This window comes from Myxocyprinus asiaticus, chromosome 16, assembly GCF_019703515.2.
Source record: "Myxocyprinus asiaticus isolate MX2 ecotype Aquarium Trade chromosome 16, UBuf_Myxa_2, whole genome shotgun sequence".
NCBI lineage: Eukaryota > Metazoa > Chordata > Actinopteri > Cypriniformes > Catostomidae > Myxocyprinus > Myxocyprinus asiaticus.
This window is the reverse complement of record NC_059359.1, coordinates 33,790,132-33,814,307: the sequence shown is the minus strand read 5'-3', so window position 1 is coordinate 33,814,307 and position 24,176 is coordinate 33,790,132. Positions and strand designations below refer to the sequence as shown.

Sequence of the window (24,176 nt, the reverse complement as noted above, 5' to 3'; positions counted from 1 at the left end):
GTAGATGAATCCTGTCCATTGTTCCAACTCTCTGTTTCACGTGCCTGATATGACAAGGTAATGATGTATTCTCACCACTTGTATAGCAGTGTTGGGGAGTAACGGAATACATGTAACTGGAATACGTATTTAAAATACAAAATATTAGTAACTGTATTACACTACAGTTACAATTTAAATCATTGATAATTAGAATACAGTTACATTCAAAAAGTATTTTGATTACTGAAGAGATTACTTTGCATTTTATTGTCATTTGTTTCATTTACTATTTAGTCCTTTCAGATGGAAAACATTTATACATATAAATGATGCGATTCAAAGTGCATTTGAACAGCAGTGAAACACTTTCTTGTGATTCATATGAACAACAGAGAAATATGTTTGAAATAAATTTGGAGCAGAAGAAGTAGAAATAAACCTTGTGTAAATTGTCAGCTTTATGCTAAGCTAAAATGCTATTTTCTAGCCATTTTACATGCACATGTTACCAGGCATGATCATATTTTTTTATAAAGAAAATTCACGTTGGATAATAATTTCTTTAGTAAGACCTTTGATATTAGGGCAAAAATCATATTCTTGATATTTTTTGTAGCGTTTTCCTGTAAAAATATCTAAAAATCCTTAAAACAAGATCAGTGTGATTTATTAAAGATTTATTGTAAGGCTCAAGGGCCATGGGTGGCAGAGTCACGGGAGGCCCGAGGGAGGAAGCCATTGGAGGCAGAGTCATGGGAGGCAGAACCAGGAAAGGCGGAGCCGTGGAAGGCTCGGGGGACGAGGCCATGGAAGGTTTGGGTGACGAGGCTGTGGAAGGCAGAGCCATGGGAGGCTCAAGGGGTTGAACCGCAGAGGGCTCGGGACTAGAATCCGCGGAGGGCATGGAGCAAGGAGCCGTGGAGGGTATAGAGCAAGGAGCCGCGGAGGGCGTGGAGCAAGGAGCCGTGGACGAGAGCACAGGGGAAAACTGGGAAACGACCTCCGTGGTCGTGAGCACTGGCAGGGACCGGGGAATGACCTCCGTGGTTGTGAGCGCTGGCAGTGACTGGGGAGCAGGTGTCCTCTTCCTTCTTTTCTGGACAGCTGGGAGCACTGATACGGGAACGGTGGAGGCTACAGGCATTGGCTCTGGGACGGTGGAGGCTACAGGCATTGGCTCTGGGACGGTGGAGGCCACAGGCATTGGCTCTGGGACGGTGGAGGCCACAGGCATTGGCTCTGGGATGGTCGAGGCCACAGGCATTGGCTCTGGGACGGTCAAGGCCACAGGCATTGGCTCTGGGACGGTCGAGGCCACAGGCATTGGCTCTGGGACGGTCGAGGCCACAGGCATTGGCTCTGGGATGGTCGAGGCCACAGGCATTGGCACTGGCTCGTTAACCGTGGCAGGCATGGGCTCTGGCTCATTAACTGTGGCAGGCATGAGCACTGGCTCATTCACCGTGGCAGGCATGGGCACTGGCTCATTCACCATGGCAGTCATGGGCACTGGCTCGTTCACTGTGGCAGGCATGGGCACTGGCTCGTTCACCGTGGCAGGCGTGGGCACTGGCTCGTTCACCGTGGCAGGCGTGGGCACTGGCTCGTTCAACATGGCAGGCATGGGCACTGGCTCATTTATCGTGGCAGGCATGGGCACTGGCTCGTTAACCGTGGCAGGCATGGGAGCTGGTTGTGGCCCGGGGTTCCCGCCATAATTCACAGTGTACGGGGGAAATGTATGGAGAGGAGTTACCTTGGAGACAGGGACTGTGGAGGGCTTGGAGACTGGGGCCGTGGAAGGCTTGGAGACTGGGGGCTTGGAGACTGGGGCCGTGGAGGGCTGGAGGGCGTCCACTGTGGGAAGAGATTCAATGTCCTCATGTTGCAGAGCCACCTCCACGAATTCGCTCAGCATCCAGTGAGGATCTGCCAGAGGCATCAGCTCCTTTAGTGCACTATTAAGATCAGCCCTGAAGAAAATCACCAGAGAGTGGTCAGGATAGTGCACTAAATTCACCAGTTGGAGAAACTCACGGACGTGACCCTCAATTGGATGGTCCCCTTGTTCGAGGACGAGGATTCTTACAGCTGGTATGTCCATTTTGTCGGTCAGTTCTTCTGTAACGTCTAGTTAGTGGAGTGGAGGACTTTTCAGTCTTTTAACGCTGGAGTGGAACAAATGGCATACAAGGAATCAATCTTGGAAACACGCTGGAGTGGAACAAATATCTTACAAGGAATCACACAAGGAAATACGCTGGAGTGGAACACTACAAAGTAACAACTCAACATAACAATACATAACCAACTAGTAACAATTCAAGAACTGACAAAGGAAGGAACAAAATAGAGGGAATTTATACACAAAGGTGCTGATGAAGGAATGGAGAACAGGTGAGGAGGATTTGGAACAGATGGCTGTGATGAGCGCAGTGCATTGTGGGGAATGTATTTTGTGGGAAACTAAGGACGGTGACACAAAACCATTTAAAAATAAGAGTCCATAGAACAGAACGGAGAATAACTGTGACACCAGCAACTCCTGTTGAAGGGAGAAAATTTATTTAAATAAAACTGAAGCATTTCGATACACAGGCCTTCATCAGTGTTTACAAGGTTAAAAGAAAGAATTCTCCGAATAGACCTGTGACCCACCAGTTGAGAAACACTGGTTTAAATCACCTCTTCTAATTGCACTTCTATGTTCTATGATATGATCTTTGAGGGGGCGGAAAGTCTCCACAACATAGACCTTATCACATTGGCACTGAATCAAATAAATAAAAAATTTTGTTTTACATGTGAATTTGTTTTCAAAATACACAGGACATGATGTTACTAATCCTTAAATTCCGAAGAAAATGAAAGAGCACTTACCTGTTCTTGCTCTGTTCTTGCTCTGATGTGGAGAGGATGGCAGAGACTGGGAAGACACGTCATTGGGGTTATCAAGTGGGCTCCTACCATCAAAAAAATTTAGGTGATTGGCCTACGACATCTCCAGTAGGATCAGCAGTGAGTTCTGGCATCCCAGAAACCACTCCCCACAGCATCAGCCCAGGCTATTCATCTAGGGGTCCAGCTGAGGTCTTTTCTTTAAAGCAAGAGCCACTGGCTACCCTGTTCTGTGGGGGGGGGGGAGGAGTTGCAACCAGGCTCTTGAATATTCGGTTATGTTTCCAGGTGTATCTTCCTTGGGAGAGGCTGACTCTGCAACCACTAAGGGTGTGTCTCAGTGTAGCTGGTTCTGAACACAGAGGACATAATGGATCTTCCCTGAACTACTGGTAGAGCTTTTTTGGGGGTTGGAAGGACATCATAGATCGAACGAATAAGGACGCTGATCCTACTTGATTCCTTCTCCCATAGGTCCTTCCAGCTGATCTTCCTCCTCTGCACTCTCTCCTAATTTGTCCACTGCCCCTGCTTGGCCTGCAACACAGCCTTGGCACAACTTGTTGCCTCCTCCTGTCAACGAACTTCCGCTACTACCAAGTTTTGCCATTCTGAAGAGGGTGCCTTTCTCCAGCAAGGTTGTATTTTGCTGAGCCCCAAGCCTCTTCTCCCACATTGGAATTGGCCCACTATATCACCATGGTGAAGGGCAGATATTGCCTGCCTTGTAGCACTCTTTGAAGTCCACTTCCATCCTGTAGTCAAACTGGGGCAGTAGCTCTGACTACTGCATCTCTGGACTCTGACAGGCTCATTTCTAGCCTTACCCTGGCACAGTTAAACTCTTCTGTGAGATTTGAGGGTGGCAGCTCAAGTATTCCTTTTCTATATAGGCCTATGCTGCTCAGGCACTGAGGAACACCAAGCCATTTTCTCAAATGGAAGCTGACGATCCTCTCCATCTTCTCAACTCCTGTTAAGAAGTACATAGTTAGTGGCCACATAATGTGGGGAAGTAGCCCAAACTGCAGACACCAGACTTTCAGTTTACCAGGCAGCATAGATTGGTCAATGGTTCTTTGGCCTTTGGTTAGTTCCTGCCTAAGATCATGCACCTGGTCAGTGTTCTTTAGCTTTGAGTCATACAAACTTCCAAGGCTTTTAACTGGTTTCTCTGACACTGTTGGTATTGGTTCCTGATCAATAAAGAATCTTTGATCTACCAGCTTGTCTTTGATAATGGATATGCTCATTTATTTAGATGGCTTGAGCTTCATCCTTGCCCCTGATATGTTTTCTTGAATTTTTCCCGAGTAGGCGTCTGGTACATGGTGCTGTTGTGGTCAAAGTTGCCATGTCATCCATGTAGGACCTGATGGGTGGTTGACGGACTCCAGACTTCTGCCGCTTACCCCCCCATTACGCACTTGGAGGCTCTGATGATCACTTCCATAGCCATGGTAAAGGCCAAGGGGAAGATTGTACAGCCTGCCATAATGCCAATGTCCAGATGGTGCCATGCAGTATTAAAGTTGGACATAGTGAAACAGAGTTGCAGGTCTTCAAAATATACTTTGACCAGGTTTGTGATGGATTCTGGTATCCTAAAAAAGTCAAACGATGCCCAGACAAAACCATGAGGTACAGAGCCAAACACATTGGCAAGGTTAAGGAAGACGACATGATGATCCCCTTTCTTTCTTTTGACAGTCTGGATTTGATGCCAGACCATGCTGCTATGTTCAAGACATACAGAGAATGTATGTTTTCTCCCAGCTTTTTGGACAGTTGTATCAATAAGGTTATCTTCCTCCAAATAGCTTGCCAGCCTTTGTGCTACCACACTGAAAAAATCTTTCCTTCCATGTTGAGGAGAATGATGGGGCAGAATTGGCTGATTTCTGTTGACTCATTATCTTTTAGAATCAGGACACCTCCTGCTCTGCGCCATGCTTTGGGTATGATTTTCTTTTCCCAGGCCACCCTAGTTTCCAGAGGAAACATAGAATGTCTGAAGCGCTCTTATATACTCTATATGGAACCCCATTGGGCCCTGGGGCTGATGATGCTCTTGCCCATTTTACTGAGTTCTCCACCTCTCACCAATTTGGGGGGCTAATGTCCATCTGGTATTGTGGCTGTTCAATTGGTGGAATATCTGAGGGAACAGATGTCTTTTCATGCATTTCTTCATTAGAGTATGTTCTTTCTAAATGCTCCTCCAGATTTGTTTTTACATGTTCACGTTTCCTCCCTTCTCCTTGGTAAACAGACTTTTCACAAATTTAAAAGGGTCATTAAAAAAACACGATCTTACTTGTTCTCTTTTTCTCATGAGGACTTGTTTTCCAACATTGATGCCTTTTCCTTTTTCTGCCTTACTCCATATCGTTCTGCTCCTTAGTCATAGATGATATCTCCCATTTTGTCTAGTTTTTTTCTCAGTGGTGCCCCTCAATCCCTCTAGGGCTCTGATCAGATCTGAGTTTATCGTCTCTCACTCTGCCTTCTGTGTGGCTCCAGGCTGATCTTCTTTTCCGTTGCTGCTTTCCATGGCTGGATGGGCTCCCCATATACCTCTGCTACAGTCTCTGTGCTTGAAAGCCCTTGTTCAGGGGGGCTAATGTTCTGTGAGCTTTGGTATACTTCCAGTCGCTGAACTTAATTCGACTGACTTGATTGACTTCTCAAGAAGTATTTATCAATGCAAAGTCCCTGTTCAAGCACTTTCAAGTACCTTTTCTTTCCTTGATGTAATTTCAGGCCCTTCAGAGTTGTTACCTTTCTCCAGCCACAGGGACAGACTTGAAGCCTTTCCTCAGATGCTGTTGGTTTGCAAGATTCTTGGTGAGTGCTTGTCTTCCTCTTAGTTTTTTTTGCTCTTGGGTCCATATCCATGTGATCAGTCTGTGAGTCTTCTTCTGCCCCTGCTCTCGTAGACTCTAGGGGTATTCTCTTTGGTTCTATTCGTAGCCATTTAATAAAGCTATTTATGTTTCAAATGCTGTTGTTTATAGGATGAGTAAAACTTTGAACATTTTGTGTGTATTGACAATTCATAAAATTTCTGCATTAAAAATGACCAAAGGAAGCTTTTCCTGTGAGGGTATTTATAGACTTTTCCTTAGGGGGGCAAGTTCTTACCACTTCATCTCTAAGTATCTGCAAAATTGGCAAAGAAAGGTGAAGTTACGCTGTAAAAAGTGATAAACTTCAAGCTAGTTCTACATTATCTAACCCTTAAAATTAGTTTTGTTGATGTAAGATAATATATTGTTAACCAGTAGTTAACCAATAGTTTTGTTGGTGTAACTGGATCTGGAGCAGCAGATACAAACATGCAAACTGCTCTTCTCCTATCTACTTTTCACACCACTTGAACTGCTTTCTATTGGTTTTCTTCATTTCTTTACAAAACATAGCCACCATCCTCTCCCACTTGTATGGTTTGGCCTATATTTACTTAGTTGTTGGTAAATACAGTTTAAAACTGAGCATTAAGATCTCATTATTTGTGAGAGAAAAGGTTTCTGTTTTCATGGGTGTGTTGGAAGTGAATCAGCTCACACACCCCCACTCAGTCACACTAAAACACAATAAGCACTGTCAAAACTGAGATATATAGTATGACAACCAATTTAGAGTCCAAAATAACAGTGACGTTTCCATGGATTTAAGCTCTTGGGAACTGTATTAAGAAGAGGTGAAAATCTATTAATTTATTATATTTTACTCCTGAAAGAATCAAATCTCTGGGAGAGTATTCATGAATTATCTCTGGCATAGGTATTTGCAACTGTTTAATTTACTAATTTAGTGATTGTAAATTAAACTGCTGTTTGAGAGGAATCGTTTGTCAGTTATTTGTTTTTATTCACCTTTTTTTGGCGCAGCGTTGTACACCATTATTCTCTCGACAGCCCTGGTTATATTCTTTCTCCAGGACACTGATGGCCTTTGTTTAACAGGCCAGCCAGCCATAACCATTAAGAGGAAGGCACTTGGGAGTGTAACGTGGCCGGATCTTGCGATGAGCACAGATCAGTGTGATGTTGGAGGAATCAGGATGGCCGGGTGGAAAGCTGATGTCCTTAACTCCAGTCGGCTTCTTAAGTGCTTTTGGGGAAACAACCAATGAGCTGGATGATTAAAGACAGTGGAAATTGAGCACATGTAGAAGTATTAATACTTTCTAGAATTTCTTCCTTTTTTCTGTCTCATGTGCAAGAATGTACTAATTTTCGTGGTAAAATGAGTGACTATTGTTACATCAACAAAACAAGAAATGAACCAATGTTGAGGATTACTTATGTCTTCTTTTTAAGGGATGATGAGGTGATGCATTTTCTGTCCAACTGCATATTCTGCCTTAGAAAAAAGGTTTAAAATGCAGTTATTCCAATATATAAATACGTTTTTATGTTTAAAATTCTTAGTTTTTCTTTAAAAAATTAGTATTTATTACCAATTCTTCTACAAACAAGAATCAGGCCTATAGTCTTTGTTCATTTTATTTATTTATTTATTTATTTTTTTGTCATAGTGTTAGTCTTATGTCAAAATAAAATTAGGAGCAATTGTCTGACTGTGAAAATCTAAATATTTTCACATTTTCATTTGGAATAATTTCAGAAGTGTTTTTTAATCTTGGGTAAACTTGAAAACTATTTATATTTTTATATCCTATTATATAAATGAATATTTTCTGAAGAAGTACGATTTGAGGCAACCAACAAGAAAAAACTCAAATTTAAGATTTTTTTTTTTTTTTTTTTCTTTTTAATCCTTTTAAATTTTGGGGTGAATTGAGTTTGGATGTCATGTAGTATTACCTAATAAAATATGTATATGTAAATCTTTGTATGTGTTGATTATTAATTTGATAGTGAACTTTGCTGGGGAAAATTCGTTTTGTTAAGACTAATTTTGTGGCGGTAAATTTTACACTTAAAAAGCTAGATTGGAAAGCATTGTCCATTTTAATGAGAAATAAATTCAAAAACAATTGATAGCATGAAATTTCAAAGAGGTATGATTGTGTATTTATTAACAATTTTAAGCAATTATATTTGATAATTCTGAACGGCAAGAGCTTGTTATCTTGCAAGAAAATAGGAAAGGTACGTTAAATAATGCTGGTATCTGGGTCCTGACTCTCTGTCTAGTTTGGTTCCGGTCTGTTTCGGGACCCGGACATCCATACTCCTTATCTGTATGTTATTGACGAGGGTGCATTGTGCTTGTGTCATGTGGCTGCATGCACTCGCGTAAATAACTTACGTCTGTCTTTGTGACTGTCTCAAGAGGCCTCACGTTGTGCGCACTTTTAGCTGCGCGCCCGGGTCGCTAGCGGTTGTGCCGAGGTTCGGTCACTTCGGTCTTCGGTATCGGGTGCGTGTGTGGCCGAACTCTCACACAAGTGTCCTGTCTTGATTTATCTGCTGTTGCGTGCGATCAGGTTTTGTTTTGAGTGAGAATGCGTGGCATCGCTTTTTTAGTGTGTTACTACGCATTCACTTGTCTTGTTTGTCGATTGGCATGAGGCTATATCGCCTCATTGTCTTGGCGATGTGCGCTCATGTCATTTGGGTGTTTGCTGTCTTGTGAGAACACGTGGCTTTGTTATTGTTTCTGTATCGCCGCTTGTTTCTCTGTCTGACGTCATACCCGCCTCCTTGTTGGCTCATTATTGTTTCATTAGTCACACCTGCCCTGTCTGTTAACCTGCTTGATTTCTCTCCCTATGTTAGGCTCATCGTTTTTGCTGTCCGTTGTCAGTCCGTCCTGTTTTCAGTCGTGTTGCATGTGTCCTGTTGGCCCTGTTCTGCCTGGTCCAGTTGGTTCCGTAACCCTGTTCCCAGCCTGGATTTCCCTTTGTCCCCTTTGGGGTTGTTTATGTTTTTGTTCCCCCTCCTGGGAGTTTGTTTTGGTTTTTTAACTCTGCTTTTGGGTCCTACTTCTGCTTGCAGGTGCTTCTGCGTGTGCTTCCGTTTAATTATCCTTTGTAACATGTACTTCTTGTGGTTTTTCTGTTCTATTAGAAAAATTACTGCGTATCATAAATCTTATAATTATAGCTTGAGAGCAGAGAAAGAATACTACAGCAGTTAAAAGACATTTTTATTCTGTTTGATGAATGGAAGTTGTGTATTGAATAGATATTTAAAAATATTATTTGGAGTGACCATCTATCATGTGGTATAAACAATAATGGGATGAAATAAAAATGGGAATAAAACCATATCAAGTTCACAATGTCTTGGCTAAATCATTATTCCTAAATATAGTGTACTTGTGAATACAATTATTATACTAGTTTTAAGGGATAAGAGAATAAATAGATCTGTAAATTATATGAAGAGAAAGACAATGTCTATGAGAACATAGGTGTGAGATCATGACTTTAAAAATGTAAAAATAAACACCAGCATTGTTTTCTAAATATCGTACAGTGCTGCTGAAATAGTTTAGCATGTATAAAACTAGAAAATACATCACGGTCTATCCAACCAAACTCTTGATTCACTCAATGTTTCTGTACACAACTCTGGGACATTCCAAATGTTCAAACAATTACAAACATGCGTTTCATTTTATTTTGAAATTGCCCATGAGAAATCCAAGACACACTGTTTATACTCCAGGAGAATCCTACCCTTTGCAAGCATTGGGGTTATATTTAAAGCCTTTGAACTTGTGTGGAGTGTTGGCATTTGAGACCTCAGAAGAGACATTGTATGAAGAATCTGAAACCTCTTTATCAAAAGGCCCAAATTCCAGACAGAAATCGTGGAACAACAGGGCCTGAAGGTCTCCCACACATTTCACTGAAGCCAGAGTGAGTAACAGCGTGGTCCTCAAGGAGAGTGCGTGCAAGCTCGCCCTACTCCAACAGCTCAAACGGTGGACCCGTAAGCACGTTTAACACAAGCACTAAGTCCCAGACCAGGATTGTAGCAGGACAAGAAGGTCTCAGCTGTCTTAAACTTAAAACACCTTATTTGGATAGTACAATGTGATCAGAATTTGAAGTGTTTTATAATTTCAGTTCTCTCAGATAATCTGAAATGATCACGATCAGGTGATGTAATAATCAGGTCAGGCCTAATATTGAATCCTCATTTGTGTTTTTAGTTTACAGTTTTATTGCTGGTCTACTATTTTAACCTTACCAAAGTTTGCTTACATTGTCTGAGGCAGAAAATGTTAATATAAAAATAATACTCATATTACTCATAATACTTCCATTGAACTCATATAAGACATATCATGGGCTTCACACCTCTTGAATGGTTTGTATTTTTGTGTGTATTTATTATTTTTTGCTTACTAGGTGCATATTCAGTTGTAATGCACTAAAATAATTACAGGCAATTGCACTTATACTGTCAGTGACACAAATGACACAAGATTATTAATCTTTTTACATTTAAAGGGATAGTTCACCCAAAAATGAAAATTCTCTCATCATTTACTTGCCCTCATGCCATCTCAATCTCAGATGTGTATGACTTTCTTTCTTAAGCAGATCACATTTGAAGAAAAATGTTAAAATATCTCAGCTTACTAGGTCCTTAAAATGCAAGTAGATGGGTATCCGACCTTTGAAGCTCCAAAAATCACAGACAGTCAGCATTAATGTCATCCATACGGCTCCGCTGGTTAAATAAATATCTTCTAAAGCGAAATAATCGCTTTTTGTGTGAAAAAGATCAATATTTAAACTTTTTAACTATAAATCATTGCTTCCGGTCAGCAGCAGTATGCACATTCATGAGAGGGTGAAGTTCATGTGGTCTCTCGTGTGACGTATTCGTGTTGTCATGTTATGGACGTGATCTCACGTTTTTCTCTCAGTTGAGACAACAAGGATGAGCACACAAATGCACCATTGTGAGTAAACACACAGATACAAATACAGATCTAAACCAAAAAGCAACAAACTTCTGTACAGCATTCCTCCTACTCTGTTGTAAACAGTGCTGTTCTTCTGAGTGTCACATGTGCATCTGTTCTTGCGCGAACATGCCAATGCGATTATGTCACACACGCATACTGCTGCTGACTGGAAGCGATGATTTATAGTACTTAAATATTGATCTTTTTTGCACCAAAAGCGATCGTTTCATTTTAGAAGACATTAATTTAACAAGTGGAGTCGTATGGATGACGTTTATGCTGACTGTCTGTTCATTTTGGAGCTTCAAAGGTTGTATCACCATCCACTTGCATTTTAAGGAGCTGCTGAGCTGAGATATTTTTCTATTTTCATCAAATGTGATCTGCCGAAGAAAGACATACACACCTGGGATGACATGAGTGTGAGTAAATGAGATCATTTTTATTTTTGGGTGAGCTAACCCCTTTCATTATTTCACTATTATTATTTGTGAGTTTTCACTGCAAAATAACACAAAAAACAGCACAACCAGCATCGCAATTTTTGATGTGCCTGATACGGCATGGTAATGATGTAGGTATTCTCACCGCTTGTTTAGCACAACAGATTTGCTCTTCTCATATTCCATTAAGGCCACAGCACACACCATACCACAGCTGAAGTCGATTGATAGCATCTGCCCGCCGACAGTTTCTACCAAGCCATCCAAAGGAAGCATATATTTAGGGTATCGGACCGGAGCTTTACTAAATGTACAGATATCTTGGAGGTTGCCGATAATTGGAAAGGCTGGTGGGAATAGAATCTGTGGCCCCATGTTGGACCCAATGGGCCAATGACCAAAAACTCTCCTCGTCCTGAAAAAATGAAGACGAAGAAAAAAACGTTGAAGGTGGAATTGTCATGGAGAAGTGAAGATGGAGAAAGATTACAGACTGTTGAAGCAAAACCTACGAGCAGGCCCAAATGGAATTTGGCAGATTTGTCAAGAAATCTGTGTAATTCCGTGGAATAGATTTAAACAGTGTACCACACTTTTATTTATAGTTCAAAGTATAATCTAACTGGCCAAAATATTTAATAAATGGTAACACTTTACATTAATGTTTCTTTTGTTAAAGGTTTAATAAAAGAGTTCATTAATAACTAATAAGTAATTTACAAATGCAGTAAGAATTACTGATATACTGTTATAACAATATAAATAAAAAGAGGGACATTCATGCAATACTAACCAAATAGTATTTTAACTTACATTTTATAAATGCAATTAGTTTTAATGTCTTGACTCACTTGTGTTGCCACTTCCCTTGTCATGTTGATGTCAGAAGAATAGTTTTACCTAGTCCTAGTAACCTAAAAAGTCCTCAGCAAAAAAAAATTTCAGGTCTTCATGCTCATCCACAGCATATTTTGTATACTAAAGCCTGATAACCATTAAACCATACTGAACTGTATGAACAAAGATTTCTAATGTTGGCAGCTTCTTAATAAATGCTTCAGTGTGTCCACTGTACATTAAGGTACATTTACATAGGTTACTAATGTTGAATAAATGTTATTAAGCATTTATAACATACAAGTTAAAATGCTCAATATTTGTCAAGTATCCATGAAAGACTACATTTTTATTCATGTTGTTATAACCACATATTAATGATTTACAATGCATTTGTAAATAATTTATAAGTCATTAAATAACCCTTTTTGAAACCCTTAATGAAGGGAACATTAATATAAAGTGTTTCCTAATAAACAAACACACAAAGGATGGGGATGTGTAGAACTTGCGATTAACAGCTAAAGATGCACATAAAAACCAATGTATTAGTTTTAATGAATGACTCTTACTCTCGGATGAAATGTCCCCTCTCGCTGAAGTAAATGCCAAAATAAATAAAAAAATCAGGTTAGGCTCCTTTCAGTTGACCTTCCCACTATCGTTGTGTCTCATTAACCAGACTCAACACATATTTTGGTGACATCAAGGATGCAAAACTCTAAAACATTTCAAAGTTCAGGGTCATACTGTTCTCTAATCAGTGTTAATGATTAAGTGAAAATTTGGCATTTGTGATGATGTCTGATGACGACTGTCTGATGACGACTGTTCATTATTCATCAATATTAATGAATCTAAAGATGATTACAACAATGTTAGAGGAGTGTGTAGGGTCTAAAGTTACAAATATAATCTAAAATATAACTATAACAAGATTCCTGAGACCTCTTCAGCAGACGAAGTTTAAATTTATATTTCTGTGGAGACGACGTGAAAACACTGGTGTGATGTACACTTGGACAGTGGTTCCACGTGTTTGAAATTAGTTTCCTTAACTTAAAATTAATATGTAATCTCAACACAAACACTTTGTGTAGAGAGAACCTAGTTGAACTGGGTAAACCCAACATGTCAATTTAAGTAAAAATATATCTTTATGTTCTAACAAGTGTAAGTTAGCATGCTCTTCTAAATCTCAACATAACAACTCAACATTAAACACTAACAAGTATCCCCTTTAAATTCATCTTGCACAAAAAAAAAAAAAAACAAACAAACAAAAAAAAAAACGTAATTTTAACATTTACTCTCCCTATCAAGTCCCATGTAAAGCATGCTGGGAAATGGAAATCCCCTGCCCAGTTTCATCAGTGCAACATTAGCACCACAAAAAGTATTCATGTAGTCCCAACTCAAATGGATTAAGTTAACTTCCATTTTACAAATTAAAATGGATATGATGCAGTGAAATCAAGTTGTGTCAAAATGTTCTAGAATTGTGTTGCTTTAGTTCATTTTAATTAAGAAAATTGAACAAGCATCCAAAATACTTTTTATGAGTGTAGGTATAAAAAAGTCGTATTTACCTTCCGATGCCTCGCACACAAGAACGAGTAAAAGCATCAAATGAAGTCCTATTACGGGGGAAGAGCCCATGGTTAGTGATGTGATGTGCCGTCTGTTAAATACTTCTCGATGGAAGTTAATGTGTGTCAGACACAGAGTCGTGCTAACTGCGAGTTGTCCATTCCGCCTTTGCGCTTTTAAAGCCAAACTCCTGTTAATTGAGCCAAGATCATGAGATATTGGAGGAGGAGGTCGCACCATCAAGGACTTGTTGCTTTTGTTTTGTTTTGTTTTTATGTACGTGCCCTGTCTGTAAGCATAGGCGCTAACCAGCCTAGCCTCTTAAAGGAATAGTTCACCCAAAAATGTGCTGAAAATTTACTCACCCTCAGGTCATCCAAGATGTATCTGAGTTTCTTTCTTCATCAAAACAGAATTTAGGACTTTTAGGATTTCATTTCAGGCCTCCTCCTTTAAACAATGCAAGTGAATGTCCTCCATTTTTTGACGGTCCAAAATGCATATTTAGGGTGCATCAAAATAATCCACACGACTCCAGTCGACAAATAAAATTCTTCTGAACCCAAACGATTGATTATTTTTAGAAAACAATACTTATATACTTTTTAACTACAAATGTTCGCTTCCGTACATCTCTGTGACGCGCGCTCATGAGAGGGATGACGTAAGCTCATTGGTAAAGTCACGCGTCATGTGGAGGAGGAGTCAGGAAGTGCATCATTGTTTACATTGTTTTTTTTTATTATTATTATTATTTGGAAATGATTTTTTATTTTATTTTATATTGTTTTGAAATTGTTTTGGACTGTTTTGGTTTGTGAACGGCACAAGTTTCTCTTGTAAACAATGATGCGCTTCCTGACTCCTCCTCCACATGACGCATGACCTTACCAAAAAGCTTACGTCATCCCTCTCATGAGCGTCGCAAATGTCAGATGGGGTGAAGACGGGAGGGAGGGCAGTTTACTGTCATAAACAATCTTTCACATCTTTTTTTTTTTTTTCCAAATCTGATCTAATGCGCTGACCCTTTTGCTTAATGCATGGCCCGACATATCGCATGGTCAGAAATTAACCCTTAAATGCATAGTGTTTTGCCAAACATTATTACATGCAGTAACTTGGGTCTTTAGCAACCCAGCACCTATATATCTATCACAAACAGATCTACAAAATGTCCAGAGATGTAAAATGTTCAAAGCATTTTCAAGACAATTAAAAAATAATAGAATAGAATATATTTTGATATATTTTGATATTTTATTTTCATATAAAGAGATGATGCAACAAATCACAGAACAGTATTCATTACTTCCACACTAAAATTTCATGAGATGCAACTGGCTTTCAAACACATATTGATACATAATACATAAGCTACACAGAAGCTACACAGACGCTACACATATTCTATGCGAAGTTACATATTTTCTACATATTTTCTCAGGCACTTACTGAGTTGGACGCACAACATAATTTCAGTAGTACACCCAATCATACTGTTCATGTGTTACACCTTCCATGATATTTCTTCATCGAATAGCAATTTCAAATGTAAATCAACTCAATCACTGAAACAACAGAACCAACTTGAGTAACAAATAGCATGTACTTGTATTGATACAAGCATTTGGGATACTGATAATTCACCATTGCTGTGCAGAAAATCAACGTGATGTAGTAGTCATTTGTATGAATATAGTACTCATTTGTCTTATAATAAAACAAATAAATAGATATCATGTGGTAGTAAACCTATTTAGATATGAAATAATCATAAAAATATAATAATAATAAAAAAAGTGACACTATTACATATCTACGTAACTTGTTTTGTTAAAAAATAACAAAATGTTATTAATGAGAGAGTGCAACAAAAATCTATCTTCCAAATCATGTCTTTACCCAAATACACTTTGATAAACCTATAAAAATGATACTATATTATAAATATTTTAGAGCAGTCGGGATGGATTTTGTGGGAAACTGCATACATACATCATTTGCCCGTGCGTGTTGACGTCATATCCATACACAGAGAAAATAAGATCTGGCTACTGTAGTGAGTGTATGGTGTGGGAGTAGCAAAAGCTGAGAGTTTGTTGTCACAATGAACAAGAAAAATTTACCATGGATCCTTAAAAACGGCAAACCTCCAGGGAATCACTTTGTAAAAACAAAGAAACCCCCGAACAGAGCAGAGTCTACAAGCAAAAAGGGAAAGCGACAGAGTCTGTAATAAAACCCGAATCAACATTGGCTTGGCTTTTCAGAGATGGCGACAACTCTGAGATTTAAAAGCGACCCAGAGATGGCAGTTAAGATATTTTATTGATATGGTTTATGTATAGTTGTGTAATCACACACACACACACACACACGTCTGTGTGTGTGTAGCAGTAGCGAATTCTCAGGGCCAGCAAAGCCTTCTCTGCTAGCCTAACATACCAAATAAATAAATATTTTTCTCAATCACCTTTTTGCCTATGTATTTTTTATCGCTTTCCACTCTTAATTATTCTACAAACAAATAGAGAAAAACGAAAAGTTTATCCAGTCAGAATTTATTCCTTGATGCTTACAAACGAAGTGTGACACCTGTTTCACAAATCACATGCCCGAAGAGCTCCACCCCCTCAGGCCTTAAGAATTTCCACAGAATCCCTCAACAGTGCAAATGAATGAGCAGCTAAAGCCAGATTGTCAGATTCATCAGCCAATCAGATTGATTTATTTGTTCTTGGTTGGTGTGATCTTTAGGATATGTCCCGGTCGAGGCCTTCTAGCTGGCCTTGAGTGACGCAGTCACGCTTTAAGTGATGTAATTTGAAAGCGAAGAGCGCCAGATCTTGCTGACGAGTCGACTGTCATTACTGCCACTATCGCCATTGAGAAAGAGATCCTTATGGATTTAAAAACATTGCTTAATTTATTAAACAGGAAAGGAGGACTGATTTTCACTTCAAGTAAATTGGTAAGTGCTTTTTGTATTGTTATAGCAACATCGGGAGTTTTCTAAGTGTAAATTAGGCTGCTTGAGCATTCAGTGTCGGATCAAGTTTTGAAAAGTAGTGCTGCGTTCCATTCAACACGAAAAGTCGGATTTTACAAGTTCCTACTAGGAAAAGTGCAATGGAATGCATCTTGAAGTCAGAATGACAACTTGTAGGCTCATGCAGAAACTCTCAACTCCGATTTGCCGAGATGCAGGGGCATGATGTCACACAAACATGTCGACACTCAGGGAGATATAGAAAGTAAGTCATAAACATTCACTTTATTAAGTGATATAGATAAATGAGTTCATTTCCACATTACATGATATTAAAGCTTGTTTAACAAATGCCTTCAGAAACAGGTGTATAAAACATTATAATCTCTTTGATAATCATACACCTGAAGCACAAATGCTAGTGCTGCAGTCTTGTTTAACAGTTGGGTTGCTAGGAGACATCTCTAATGAGAGTCAAACCCCTGCTATGCTAACGGGAGTGTTGCAGTTCTGAATATCGGGGAATGGAATGCATTTATGGTCAGAGATATCAAGTAGGAATGTCCCACATCCAACTTGAATGGAACGCAGCATAACCGTGTACCCTGATGAAATGAAATGTATTGCAAGCAACATTTAAATCGCAAATATTATTAGATATATTTTTCAAGGTATTATAGACCTCCTTGGTAGATTCATATGAACAATTATGATTTCTGAATGTCTGTTCGGGAGACATTTCACAAAACAGTCATGCCACAGTTAAAATTAGGCTTGCTTGAGCATTAAGTGTCGTTTCAAGATCTGACTTTCGTGCGTGGACGTGTTTTTAAAATGTCAGTTGGTATTATTAGTTGACTGCCACGTAATGTATGATAGGCATAGCGTCTTATTCATTGTGAAACTGTGTTTTCTTAATGGCATGAATCGCACTGAAGGCCTAGATTTAAAATGCACGGCCCGCGGCTGGTGTGTAGTGAAATACAATAATTATACTGTAATCGGTGCAGAACTTTTCACTTGCTAGCACTTGTGAATTTTTCTTTATAACGGCAATAATTTATATAAATACATCCTTTAGTCCTAGGCTTGCCAAGGACATGTGAGTCTTGAAATGATGTTGACCAGTGGTTGGTAACAATTACAATCTATAAATTAGCAACTACCGTGGTCTATTTGGCCAGAATATTTTAAAGTTATAAAAACTGTACAACGTTTGACCTTATTAGACTAGCAATCATTGTGTCTAATGTTAACAAATGTTGCCTAACTTTTGTAACGTCATTTATTTCAAAACATCAATGTTTCCAATGTCAATAAGTCACTTATAAGATATCCATCTTTTCCTTTTGTTATTTAATTGTACATTCACTCTGATAAGATGTCCTGTATCCAGTGTACACCGGTGCCTCAAACTACATTCATCCAGCAGAGCCGAAGCACGACTTTACAATGTTCTTCCGCAAGACACAAGCAGTTTTATTTTTTAACCGCTAGAGGGCCAAAAGTTTCATAGTGTAGCTTTAAATGGCCCTAAACACGTTTGGTAATTAAGCAGTTATAAAAATATTTTTATTTTATGTTTTGTTACACTATTCAGAAGAGAAACGTTGAGCAATACTTAAGAGGTGGAGGCATAACTCCAAAAATTGGATGAGGTACAGAGGTTGGAATGAGGTCCTGGGTCACTAAAGACCTGAAGTGTGCATTTAAGGGTTAAGGGGGTCTTTTGGCAAAAATGCCACCAAAAATGCCCAAAAGGCAGCAGTGTGGGGGCAGACAATAAATACTCTCGTAATGAATTCTTATGTTTTTTATTTGTAACATCTTCTATATTTCTTAATATTCTATTATAGTCCTAGTTATACAAACTGTATTATGGCATAAAATATGAGTTGATGATAACTGAATTCTTAGGGTAAGAGGTAATACATTCTCAAACTTGAGAATTTATTTTAATGAATTTATTAAATTTTTGTAGTTGTATTTTACACAGCTTATGTTTAAATGGTTGTACAAAAATATGCTCTCATAAAAGTAAAAACTGCCCCTGAGGGGAGTTTAAATTTGGGACACTGATATACTGAGTGGCCTCAAAAAGTATGTGGGTATTTAAGCCTCACTTAAAATACATCAGTGTCATCATTAGATAACAAAATATCAAAGTGGCATCTATTTAAAATAAATACATTACAAACACCTTTTAAGTAAAACATTTCACAAAAATAAGTTTGTTAGGTTTTAAATGATGGATAACTGACATTATAAAATATGGAAACTGACATTATAAATACACTAAATATGACCTTGTGCAGTACCTGCAAAAGTGGCAAAGAAAAGTGAAGTTACACTGTAAAAAGTGACAAACTGCAAGCTATTAATACCTTATCTAACATTAGTTTTGTTGCACCTAATGTATTCAGGTTGATTCAGTGAAGTTAAAAAATATTTCTGACCTGAATCAAACCAGTTAGTTCAGATGTTACCACATGAAGCACATTTTTAGGTAACATTTGTTTCAGTGGTTCTGAGAAATTGTCTCTAGAATTATGTGTTTGGAGATGCCACTTGGTTTAATATGTTATCATCTGTGCAATGAAATTCAAATTTTTAAGTGTGGCTGTCTAAAAGTGTCCAAATGCACTTTGGGACCACAGTATTTGCTGTATCTCAAAGTGAGATCTCCTATGGGGCTTTTCCACTGCATGGTACGGCTCGACTCGACTCAACTCTGCTCGCTTTTTGGGGGTTTTCCACTGTGGATAGTACCTGGTACCCAGTACTTTTTTTAGTACCACCTCGGTCGAGGTTCCAAGCGAGCCGAGCCGATACTAAATGTGACGTCAAAACCCTGCAGATCACTGATTGGTCAGAGAGAATCGTCACTAGCAGCGTCACTGGATTTGCGACACGGGACATCAACTCGCTAGTTTTAAAGTTAGCAACAGCGATAGCAGTATCATTTGTTCTTGCGACTTTTGAATTGTAAAAAGAAATGGCTGTGTGCAAAACCACGCCGTGGTCAATAAACGAGGTGCAGATGTTTCTCTCGCTAGGAGAGGATCCAACGAGAGCTGGATGGGGTGACACGAAATGAAAAAGTCCTTCAGGATGTGTCTCAGCAGCTGTTGGCTGCACACAGCTACCACTGGACCTACACACAGTGTAGGGAAAAGTAAAAAAACAAACATAAAAGTGACTACAGAACCATCAAGGACCACAACAGCTGGAGTGTTTCAAACAGAAAAAGTGGAAGTGGTTCGACCAAATGGACGCTATCTATGGCAATAGGAGGGAGAGTGCCCTGGATTCAGCCACAGCGTTTATGGAGTCCACAATGGAGGATGGAACGTTTTGTTATGTTAACTCTATATTCTGCTTGAAAGCTTCACTTTATTTAGTTATATCCTCCATTGCTCCTTTGTTGTGTGTTTGTGTCATGTTTAAGATGATGTCACGGCAGTAGAGGTGGCGCAACTATGACGATCAACCTATAATCCCACTCACGTTGAGGCTGCACTAAACTGCAGTGGAAAAGCAAGCTCAGAAAAGTAAAGCAAGCAGAGTCAAGTCGAGTCGAACTGTAATGTGCAGTGGAAAAGTGCCGCTAGTAAGCTGCCCTTCTTAGACAGCATTTGAGCATGTAAGCAAACAGCTCATCTAGATTTCGAGACACAGCCCTCAGCAGGGTTGGGTACAGATTCATAGGAGGTGTGGTAATATTATGGTTTCAGTGTCTATCTGGCATTCCTGTTTGACATGTTTGTCATTTGTATTACAGACTTTCTAAACATTGTGCAATAATTTGCATAAACCACGTAAAATATTTTGTGATCACATGCTAGATAAGTTAAAAATCCTAAACCTAAAAGTATATTGTTTGCATTCTGTATATTGTGTTGGGGAATGCAGATTAAACCAGTAAAGAGACCAGTATAGACAATGACGGCCAAGATGTAATTGAGAGTGAGAAGCAATACTGAAATGAGTTTGAGGATTGAAATACAGTAACTTTACATACAAGATCACTAGTAATTTATAGTTAAATGTTAAATCAATCATCTCTACAGATTTTTCAAATTCTGATTAAAACATATGAAGGTTTTAAAAATCTCTCCATACAGTTGTGCTCAAAAGTTTGCATACCCTTGGAGAATTGGTAATATATGTACCATTTTTAAAGAAAACATGAGTGAGCAGGCAAAACACATTTCTTTTATTTCTTATGGGATTCATATTCAACTGTAGGTTATAACAGAATGGCACAATCATAAAACAAAACATGGCAACAAAGAAAAAAATGAAATGACCCCTGTTCAAAAATCTGCATACCTGTAATGTATGCTGGCTGCGGCAATGATGGCAATGATGAAGACGTGAAGATGAAGAACCCAAGTGCAGATTATTCATAAATGTGAACCAAAAAACCCTAACTAGAAATGTGACACATAAACCATAAACATGAACTTGACTATAACCTGACTAGACTTGACTTGACTTGACTTGACTATGGCTTGACAAACACATACAATCACATTCAATACTTGACAACCACACAATGGAAAACATGAGGCTTAAATACATGGACATGGAGGAACATAAACCAATGAACAAACAGAACTCATAACAAGCTAATTAAACAATAAACCAATGAAAACATGACACATGAACATGGAGGGAAAACAATAAATCACATGACTAGGGAAACAGGAACACATGACATGAAACAGGAACTAGAATTTCAAAATAAAAGACATGAATCAACAGAATACACATGACATATCCCCCCCACTAAGGGGTGGCTCCTGACACCCCAACACATAAACAAAACACGTAAAATATGACATAATTCAAAGTTCTGTAGGGAGCGGGGGGGGGGGTGTCTTGAGGCGTGGGGCATGGCGTGGCGAGAAAGGGCGAGGGGCATGGGACCAGGGCAAAGTCTGTGGGGGGTGAAGCCATGAGAGGCTCGAGGAGCGGAGCCATGGAAGGTGGGGCCGTGAGAGGCTCGAGGGGCGGAGCCATGGAACGTGGTGCCCGGAGAGTAGCCGAAGACTCGAAGGGCCAGGGTGGAGCCGATGGCAGGGAGGACCAAGGCGGTGCTGGAGGCTCGGAGGAGCAAGGCGGAGCTGAGGGATCGGAAGACTGAGATGGAGCCGGTGGGACTGAGGACCAAGGTGGAGCCGTAGGGAAGGAGGTCCCCGGTGAAGCTGACAGATCGGAGGGATGAGGCGCAGCCAGAGGATCGGAGAGCCAAAGTGGAGCCAGGTGACCGAAAGACCAAGGAGGAGCCGGAGGAACGAGGGACCCCGGCAAAGCCAACAGGCTGAAGGACCGCAGTGGAACCGAGGGAACGCAGAGCTGAGGCAATGTCGAGGGACTGACAGGCCAAGGCGAAGTCCAGGGCTCGGAGGGTCCAGGCGATGTCGGAGGGCTGAAAGTTCCCCTTGCCTGCTCAGGAGAACTAAGGGTGGTATAAGGGTGGGAACCATCTCCAGGTCCCACTGCTCAGGTGTGGCTGTGACATGGCATGGAGCAGGCTAAGGCATTGCTGTGACGTGGCATGGAGCAGGCTGAGGCGTTGCTGTGACGTGGCATGTAGCAGGCTGAGGCGTTGCTGTGACGTGGCATGGAGCAGGCTGAGGCATTGCTGTGACGTGGCATGGAGCAGGCTGAGGCGTTGCTGTGACATGGAACTCTGGCTCGGCGGCGGCCATGACGTGGAACTCTGGCTCAGCGGCGGCCATGTCGTGGAACTCTGGCTCGGCGGCGGCCATGTCGTGGAACTCTGGCTCGGCGGCGGCCATGTCGTGGAACTCTGGCTCGGCGGCGTCCATGATGTGGAACTCTGGCTCGGCGGCGGCCATGACGTGGAACTCTGGCTCGGCATCCGCCTCCCCCACAGTGAACGGGGAACCAATGAACCGTAGGGTGAGGTCGATATATTGAGCCAGGCTGAGGGAACTGCGACCGCCAGGCATCAAAAATGAAATGGACTCATTCAGTCCAAATCTAAAACAGTCTTTGAGGGCAACCTCATTAAAGTCCACCTGGCTGGCTAGACCGCAGAAGTCCTCAACATAGTCCTCCAGGGGACGATTCCCCTGACGTAGGCGCAGAAGTAAAACTGCTGGGTTCATGGTTGGTCAAGTATTCTGTAACGTTGTTGGCTGCTGACAATGATGGCAATGACGAAGACGTGAAGATGAAGAACCCAAGTGCAGATTATTCATAAACGTGAACCAAAAAACCCTAACTAGAAACGTGAAACATAAATCATAAATATGAACTTGACTATAACCTGACTAGACTTGACTTGACTTGACTTGACTATGGCTTGACAAACACATACAATCACATTCAATACTTGACAACCACACAATGGAAAACATGAGGCTTAAATACATGGACATGGAGGAACATAAACCAATGAACAAACAGAACTCATAACAAGCTAATTAAACAATAAACCAATGAAAACATGACACATGAACATGGAGACCCCAGATTCTTGCAGGTTGTATAGCTGCCCATTTGTCTTGGCAAAATGCCTCCAGGTCATGCAAAGTCTTTGGTCATCTTGCATGAACTGCACATTTGAGATCTCCCCAGAGTGGCTCAATGATATTAAGGTCAGGAGACTGTGATGGCCACTCCAGAACCTTCACCTTTTCTCTGCTGTAACCACTGAAGGGTCAACTTGGCCTAGTGCTTAGGGTCATTGTCGTGCTGGAAAGTCCAAGAGCGTCCCATGCGCAGCTTTCGTGCAGAAGAATGCAAATTGTCTGCCAGTATTTTCTGATAACATGCTGCATTCATTTTGCCATCAATTTTCACAAGATTCCCCATGCCTTTAGAGCTCACACACCCCCAAAACATCAGTGAGCCATCACCATGCTTCACAGTGGGGATGGTATTCTTTTCACTATAGGCCTTGTTGACCCCTCTCCAAACATAGCTCTTACGGTTGTGACCATAAAGCTCTATTTGGTCTTGTCACTCCAAATTACAATGTGCCAGAAGCTGTGAGGCATGTCAAGGTGTTATCGGGCATATTGTAACCGGGCTTTTTTGTGGCATTGGTGCAGTAAGGCTTCTTTCTGGCAGCTCGACCATGCAGCTCATTTTTGTTCAAGTATCGTCGTATTGTGCTCCTTGAAACAACCACACCGTCTTTTTCCTGAGCAGCCTGTATTTCTCCTGAGGTTACCTGTGGGTTTTTCTTTGTATGAACAATTCTTCTGGCAGTTGTGGCTGAAATCTTTCTTGGTCTACCTGACTTTGGCTTGGTATCAAGAGATTTTCCACTTCTTAATAAGCGATTGAACAGTACTGACTGGCATTTTCAAGGCTTTGGATATCTTTTTATATCTTTTTCCATCTTTATAAAGTTCCATTACCTTGTTACGCAGGTCTTTTGACAGTTCTTTTCTGCTCCCCATGGCTCAGTATCTAGCCTGCTCAGTGCATCCACGTGCAAGCAAACAAACTCATTGACTATTTATACACAGACACTAATTTAAAAAGCAACAGGT

General features: G+C 40.4%; 1 protein-coding gene and 1 long non-coding RNA gene across 2 annotated transcripts in view; one reads left to right on the top strand and one right to left on the bottom strand.

The window, feature by feature from the left end:
* Positions 1-13,806, bottom strand: part of LOC127454582 (extracellular matrix protein 1-like) — a 47,540-nt gene extending 33,734 nt beyond the window's left edge. The window contains exon 1 of the mRNA XM_051721881.1: positions 13,649-13,806. Within this exon, the coding sequence (XP_051577841.1) occupies positions 13,649-13,718 (70 nt within the window). The 5' untranslated portion in view covers positions 13,719-13,806. The remainder of the gene's footprint in view (positions 1-13,648) is intronic.
* Positions 1-24,176, top strand: part of LOC127454590 (uncharacterized) — a 66,143-nt gene that overhangs the window by 27,794 nt on the left and 14,173 nt on the right. The window lies entirely within an intron of this gene.